This window comes from Penaeus japonicus, unplaced genomic scaffold (genome assembly GCF_977035675.1).
Source record: "Penaeus japonicus unplaced genomic scaffold, GWHDUDI00000001_assembly GWHDUDI00001009, whole genome shotgun sequence".
Taxonomy (NCBI): domain Eukaryota; kingdom Metazoa; phylum Arthropoda; class Malacostraca; order Decapoda; family Penaeidae; genus Penaeus; species Penaeus japonicus.
This window is the reverse complement of record NW_028235411.1, coordinates 1422-9191: the sequence shown is the minus strand read 5'-3', so window position 1 is coordinate 9191 and position 7770 is coordinate 1422. Positions and strand designations below refer to the sequence as shown.

At 53.5% G+C, this 7770-nt stretch overlaps 1 protein-coding gene across 1 annotated transcript; it reads right to left on the bottom strand.

Annotated features, from left to right (window-relative positions):
- Positions 1-507: 507 nt before the first annotated feature.
- On the bottom strand, positions 508-1027 carry LOC122242135 (histone H2A). The gene has a single exon (XM_042999360.2). It carries the CDS (start codon positions 933-935, stop codon positions 564-566), a length of 372 nt encoding a protein of 123 aa, XP_042855294.1. The 5' UTR covers positions 936-1027; the 3' UTR covers positions 508-563.
- Positions 1028-7770: the final 6743 nt, after the last annotated feature.

Sequence of the window (7770 nt, the reverse complement as noted above, 5' to 3'; positions counted from 1 at the left end):
CTATTTCGCATTGATTCTCTCTCTCTCCTTCTTCTTTCCCTCTCTCTCTATTTCGCATTGATTCTCTCTCTCCTTCTTCTCTCTCTCTCTCTCTTTATGTTTTCTTTCTCTTTGATTCTTTCTCTCTCTCTCTCTCCTTCTTCTTTCCCTCTCTCTCTATTTCGCATTGATTCTCTCTCTCTCTCTCTCTCATGTTTTCTTTCGCTTTGATTCTCTCTCTCTCTCTCTCTTTCTCACTCTTTATGAACACTATTTTTTGGAATTTTAAATTGATTTTGGGTGGGTGATAAGTAAATTAGTTGATTGGCATTTAGTATGGTGTGGGGGCATCGGTGAGTTGTTTTGTTGGTTGTTGAGAAGTTGAGTATGATGACAATGTTATTGAAGAATATGACATTGATATTGCAATCTATGCATTTAGGCTTGGGGTTTGAGGTTGAGGTTGAGTAGGTAGTTTATTAGTTTGGGATTGATAGAGTTGAGTAGTCAATTACATCTCTAGGGAGATTTTGTGGCTCCGAAAGGAGCCGATGTTGTTGAAAAGAGGCAACCGAGAGAAAGATTTATTTCTTCTCAGTCTTCTTGGGGAGGAGCACAGCCTGGATGTTAGGCAGGACACCACCCTGGGCAATGGTCACACCAGAGAGGAGCTTGTTGAGTTCCTCGTCGTTACGGATGGCCAGCTGCAAGTGACGGGGGATGATACGGGTCTTCTTGTTGTCACGGGCGGCGTTACCTGCCAGCTCGAGAACCTCAGCAGCCAGGTATTCCATGACGGCAGCCAGGTACACAGGGGCACCTGCTCCGACACGTTCAGCGTAGTTTCCCTTACGCAGAAGGCGGTGAATCCTACCTACAGGAAACTGAAGGCCGGCCCTGCTCGAGCGGGACTTTGACTTTCCCTTGACCTTACCACCCTTTCCACGACCTGACATGATGCTTGCTTTATAGGTATCTCAAAAACCTTGCAATCAAAATCCAGAGCTTACCTATTTATAGGCGCCCACCGTTGAAACTTACCGATAGCGTTAGATGGCAACGGTTCCCACGCCCGTTGAGCCACTAGCTGGGGCTCACTCACCTGAGGCTGGCGCCCGTGTCGGCACATATAAGGAAAATGGAAGCTGGGACCTCCACCCCCGCAATAAGGAACCGCCTTGTCGTGGCGCGGGGGCTTGAACTCCTTCCTCGGAAGAGCCCGTTCTAGAATTGGCCAGTCTCTCCCTCCCGTTGAGGTGGCCTTCTAGCGGTTGATTCTCCGAGGAAGGACGACTAAGCGTTCCTAGGTGCTGATCTAGTAGGTGGGATCACACCCCCCCCTGGTCCTCCCCCCAGGGGGGCACACACCTGCCCACGTGTTTGCCGTGCGTGGCGCCCCTGTGCGCTGGGAGACGGGAGTCCTGGAGGTTGAGCGATGCCGTGTATGAGTACGCCCTGCGGCTAGCAACACGCCTCTTTGGTCCTCTATTCCAGCAAGACGGGTGGCCTGATCTTGGCTCGATTAGGTCAATCGGCTGGTCTCTCTTTTGAGCTAGGCTAGGGTCAAGCAGCTCCTGTCTTGCAGGCAATCGCATGTATTTGCGAGTGCCATCAATGCGAGGCAGGGGTTGCGTATATCCTCCCACCACCCCTGTGGCTTCTGAGCATGGTCTCAGTGCACAGCTTCCCCTTGTTGGACTCCGTGGTGGGTGGGGGCGTGGGAGGATGAATTGAACACTATATATATGGCAACTTTCTCTAAAAAAAACCTGACTGACCCCCACGTTGACGAACCTGGCACGAAGATGACCAAGGCTGTCACCTTGGAACCTTTTAAGGTCCTTGGAGACAAAAGTAAAAAGTTGGGAAAGGCTCTGGCGTCGGTTCAGAGAAAGCCTACCCAAGAGCCTCGGGCTGGACCCTCCAAACCAGCCCTTGGCACTGACAAGTCTCTGGCGTCGGTTCAGAAGACGAGTCAAAGTAAAAATGGAAGCCAGACAGGACCCTCCAACCCTGCTGGCCCCACTGCCAAAATTCCGGCGTCGGTTCGGAAGGCAGGCATTAAGCGTCCTCGGCCGGCTACAGACTCGGAGGGCGAGTCTGTAGCCCCGAGTCGGTTCCCCCAGTTTAGGGTTCCCCCTAAACCGGAAGGATTCGACAACGCTTATCAGATGGTACGGGCTCTGGAAACCCAGAGACAGTGCCGTCTGACGATTAGAATTGCCAAAGACAAAGGCATGATAATCATCCCTAAGGACCAGGCCACTCTCACCTTCCTCCAGGAGACTGACAAGCTCCAGGACGGACGGAAGGTGAGTTTGGCGGCCCTGACTTCTGATGAGAGGAAGTCCAAGATGGTGCTTCTTGGCTTCCCTCAGATGTATGACCTTGAGGTCATCACTGCCCATCCTAAGGTGGTGGGAGCTTCCCGACTTTCCAAAGGGAAGCACCCAACCAGGCAAGTCCTGGTCACCTTGAAGGGAGCCCCAGTATCGTCCCTGGACCTTGGTAATTGGGGCTCCTACAACCTCAGGACGTATGTCCCTGACCCGCTCCGTTGCTTCACGTGTCAGAAGTACGGACACCACCAGGCCACTTGCTCTGCAAAGCCGAAGTGTGGTGTCTGTAGTCAGGCACACAGCACGGAGGTGTGCCTCAAAGCACACAAGGAGGGCAAGCGGGACACTACTGCCAAGTGTCCCAACTGCCACAAAAAGCACCATGCCTGGAGCCTCGGATGTTCCGTCAGGAAGGAAGAGGCTCTACGGCGACAAGAGGTCGTTGCAAAACGACCGGACTTTGTTCCTGCCCCTCCAGGCACTTACGTCTGGGGGCAGAACAAAGGGGTAAGGGCTCCCCCCCTCCTAAGAGGAAGGAAGCACCGCCCAAAACAAAACCACCACCGGACACCTCCAACACAAAGGAGTTTCCGGCCCTGGTGGGTGTTCCAAGACGGAAACAGACCCGGAAGGGGTCTGGGAACACACCAAAGGCCAACCCAAGAGCGGAGAGTCAAACTCTGTTTACGGAGAATGACTTGACGCTCCTGCTGACGGCAGTTGTCACAGCAGTTGCGTCAGCATTGGGACGGACCAGTGAAGAGACGGAGAAGGCAGTCGAGGTCGCCGTCACGGCAATGACCCAGACTGTCGCTGCCCTGAAGGAAAGGGATGTAAGGCCCAAGGCCTCTACACCCAATCCAATTCAGGGCGAGACTCCTCTCCCCACAAACCCCCAGGGCGAGACTTGTCTCCCCACCCAACCCGCGGCCAAGACCACACTGGCAGAGCCTGAACCCAAACCCCAAAGGGCGAGGAAGCCACGACCATCCAGAGTGAAGGTCAAGGCGACCAGGGGTTCTCCACCTCCCAGGAGACCCAGCCCTTCTAATGGCTCGACCTGTCCTGACGACAGTGACGAGTCCAGTGAGGAAATCACGATCAGTGAGGAACTCACCAAGGAGTTGTCAGACTCCGAAATGTCTGACGTTACCCACACTGGGGCGTCAGACACTGAGACCGATTATGTCGACGTCATTGACGACGCAGACTTAATGGACTCAGATTAGCACAATGGCTCCTAATCTAAGCATACTGCAGTGGAATATCAACAGCTTTTCTCGGAGGAATGCCCTTCTCCACGCGATCGTGCGATCTCGGAACATTGACATTGTCATGCTCCAGGAGACTCTAACAGGAGACACTGTTCGCTTCTCAGGATATCATCCCTTTGTGTTGCCCTCTAGCGAAGGCACCAGAGGTTTGATTACCCTTGTGAAGTCGAATATTCCCTGCTCCCTGATTGCCGATCCTGTGCAGTGTGGAGAAGGTGTTGAACTCCTAGCAGTTGAGATCCATATGGCTGGGGGTCCCCTCAAGCTGTACAATGTGTACAGCAGGCCAACCTGTAGGAGCTTAGATATTAGTGAAGTCTGTGCTGCTGCGGCACACGAGCCAATTCTCATAGGGGGAGACTTCAATGCCCACCACCCCATCCTGGCTCCCACGCGGAACCGGGATGCGGCAGGCTATCACATAGCCGCGGTGCTTGAGTCATGCCCCGAGATTGCTCTCCTCAACAACCAGGAGCCTACGCACGTTGGCGGGGGGGTCCTTGACCTTACCTTTGTCACTGCGGCCTTGGTCGAGAGGATTCGTTGGTCTGTGGACAACACTGCCACGAGCGATCACTATGGGATAGTCACCACCATCTTGGATGCTGGCCCAGCCCCTGTGCCCCAGCACAATCCTCGATGGAAGGTGGACAGGGCCAACTGGAAAGCTTTCCAGGAGGCCCTGGCCAGGTGCCTCAGAACCAGTGAATTCTCACATAATGATAATGTGGATACACTTGAGGCAAGACTAGTTAATGCCATAGACGAGGCAGCCTCAGAGACCATTCCCAAAACTCGTCCGTGGTCCAGGTGTTTTAAAGACGCCTGGTACTACAATGATGAGGTTAAGGAGGTCAACCACAGAATCAATATGTGCAGAAGACACTTCCGCAGACAGAGAACCCCTGAGAACCATGCTCTTTTGAGAGAGGCTCTCAGGGATGCTCAGGAAACTGCTAAGAGGGTAAAGCAGGAAAAGTGGCTGGAGTGGTGTGAGTCCTTTGGCCACCAAACCTCCCTTACAGAGCTGTGGAACCGCATCAGACGGGCCACAAATCGCTCAGCCCCCAGAATGACCCACCATGACCCGCGGTCGGAGGCGGAGAGACTGGCACTCGAGTTCTCTGCAAGAACAAGTAGCGTCGGTCTACCAGCAGAGTTGAGGGCATGCCAAGAGGAACTGCTTCCAGGCAGGCATGCCCTCATCAGAGAAAAGGCGGTCGAGCCTGATGATGCCGATGCCATGTTCTCTCTGAGGGAACTAAGGCGAACATATAAGACCAGTTCGCGGTCAGCCCCGGGTTGTGATGGGATCTCCTACCCCATCATTTCCCACCTAGGACTTGAAGGTGAGCTTGCACTCTTGCATCTTATCAACAGGTCCTGGGAGACTTCCTCACTACCACAGTGCTGGAAGAGGGCTGACATAGTTCCCATCCCTAAACCAAAGGAGCCGGGTCGGTACCGCCCCATCTCTCTACTCAGCTGTCTGGGAAAGACGGCAGAGAGAATGGTACTGAACCGGCTCCAATGGAAGCTGGGACCTCCACATGAACACCTACATGGGTTCACAAGGGGTAAGAGCACTGCTCACAGTATAGCCACTTTACTGAGCACTGTCAGCAAAACCAGATCTGTCATTGTTTTCCTGGACCTGGAGAAGGCCTTTGAACTGGCGAGCCCACTTGCCATTCAAGAGGTCCTGATCCGCAAAGGAATCAAGGGCAGACTGCTTGCCTGGATTGGTGACTACTTTCGGGACAGAACTGCCAGAGTGAAGTTCCAAGGTCACCTTTCCGGACATTGCCCCTGGAGAATGGCACTCCACAAGGGGGGTCCTCAGCCCGGCTCTGTTTAACATCCTCATGTTAAGCATCCTCGACATTCCACTCCCAGTGGGGTGCAAAATCATCTCATATGCAGATGATCTGGCAATTATCTCTGTTGGGAGGAAGAATGAGAATTTAATCAGAAAGACCCAGCGTTGTCTGGATCTAATGTCTGAGGAATGCCGCAGAGTCGGGCTTAAGATCTCAGCAGCCAAATCGAAGGCAATGGCGCTGAAACAGGATGTCCGAGACCAAAGGCTGCGAGTCCAAGGGTTAGAGCTAGAGTGGGTTCATGTCTTCCAATACCTGGGTGTATGGGTTGACAGTAAGCTTACTTTCCGCTCGGAGGTTCAATATCTCCTAGAACGGACCAAGGCAAGACTCTCTGTCATGAGAGCTCTGTCAGGGCGGCGCTTAGGGGCTGGGCACCGTGTACTAAGATCCTTCTATGTGCACGCTGTCCGTCCCATTGTGGACTACGCCTCCGTCGCCCTGATTACGGTCAAGCCTGGACTACGGCAAAGGCTTGACGTCATGCAAAACGATGCCGCCAGGATCATTCTGGGTGCTCCTATATGGGCTAAGGTTGTAACCTACTCTTGGAGGCCAACCTTTTCCCTCTGGACATCCGGATCGATCAGATGGCGGCTCAGTTTCTTGCCAAAGTCTTACAGTCCCCGTCGGACTCGCAGCTAAGACAAAAAGTGCAGCGTCGGCTCGTACAGAACCATGAACTCTTTGCCAACAACTCCTGGCTGTCTCATACAGCCAGGGTGTTGATACGCTTTGAGCTCAAGGAGACTCTGTTGGTCAAGGGCATGGACCTCCCCCACCCTGACTATGCCACAGCCCCGCCGTGGGCAAGATCCTTGATAGAGTATTCTGTCATGAACCTGTCAAGGAGAAAGACTCAGTACTCTCCGTCTCTTTTGAAGGCTGAGGCGGAGAGGAACATTGCAGAAATCACTCCACCAGGTAGTAAAACCTACTTCACGGATGGTTCTGTAGACCCCATTTCCCACACTGCAGGCGCCGGCTTTGCAGCAAGGGACGTAGCACAAGCTATGCGGGTGTCCGACAATGCCTCCTCGCTCCAAGCAGAGGCTGTCGCTATTATGGGAGCCCTAGCCCATGCAGCCCAGACGGACGGGCATGTTGTCATACATACAGACTCTAGGGCCGCCATTGACAGCCTGCAGCATAGCACGCCCCTTGATAACGTTTACCTTCTGACCACGATTCTCACTATTGCTCAGAGAATCCTGGATCAGGGTAGACGCATTATCATCAACTGGATTCCAAGCCATGTTGGTATTAAAGGGAACGATGTAGCTGACAGGCTAGCGGAGGAAGGCAGGAAAAAACCCTTGAGTAATCTTGTGGTGCATCCTAGCCGAGAACTGCTAAGGCGTAAGTTGATGGCTGCAGGGCAGGTCGGTGCCCTGCAGCGCCACAGAGAGGAAGCGAGAACCTCTCCCTCGGGCAGGTGGTACTCAGACGCCACAGGCTATGAGTCGCTGATACTCTCTAACAGACTACCAAGGCGAGCCGAAGTCAGTCTTCACAGACTGAGATTAGGCTACCCTTGTGCGTGGCAAATCATACCCACCATTGGGCATGATGAGCGACGCTGCAGCCATTGTGGCGCGCCGGACGCCAATTTAGAGCACTATCTGATGGAATGCGAGCACACTCGCTTCCTCAGGCAGGGCCCTGAGACGACAGCCACCGGGTTGGTAAGGCGGCTATGCCTATTGCTTTCCCCGTGGCAACTGGAGCGCCTTCAGGCAATCCAACCGCCACGGTAAGCATTCAGTTATGATGATCAGATGAGTCAGCACTTATAGCTGGCAGAGGCCGGGCCGCCTCGTGCATATAGCCCGGGCGAAGGAAAGCCTTCGCAAATCTCTCTGAACTGAACTGAACTGGGACCTCCACATGAACACCTACATGGGTTCACAAGGGGTAAGAGCACTGCTCACAGTATAGCCACTTTACTGAGCACTGTCAGCATCACCAGATCTGTCATTGTTTTCCTGGACCTGGAGAAGGCCTTTGAACTGGCGAGCCCACTTGCCATTCAAGAGGTCCGCATCGCCTGGAATCAAGGCAGACTGCTTGGCTGGAATGGTGACTACTTTCGGGACAGAACTGCCAGTAGTGAAGTTCCAAGGTAACTTTCCAGGCACTACCCCTGGAATGGCACTCCAAGGGGGGGTCTCAGGGCCCGGCACTTTGTTTAACAACTCATGTTAAGCATCCTCGACATTCCCACTCCCAGCGGGGTGCAGGATATCCTCATATGCAGATGATTTGGCCAATTTATCTCTGTTGGGAGAAGAATGAGAA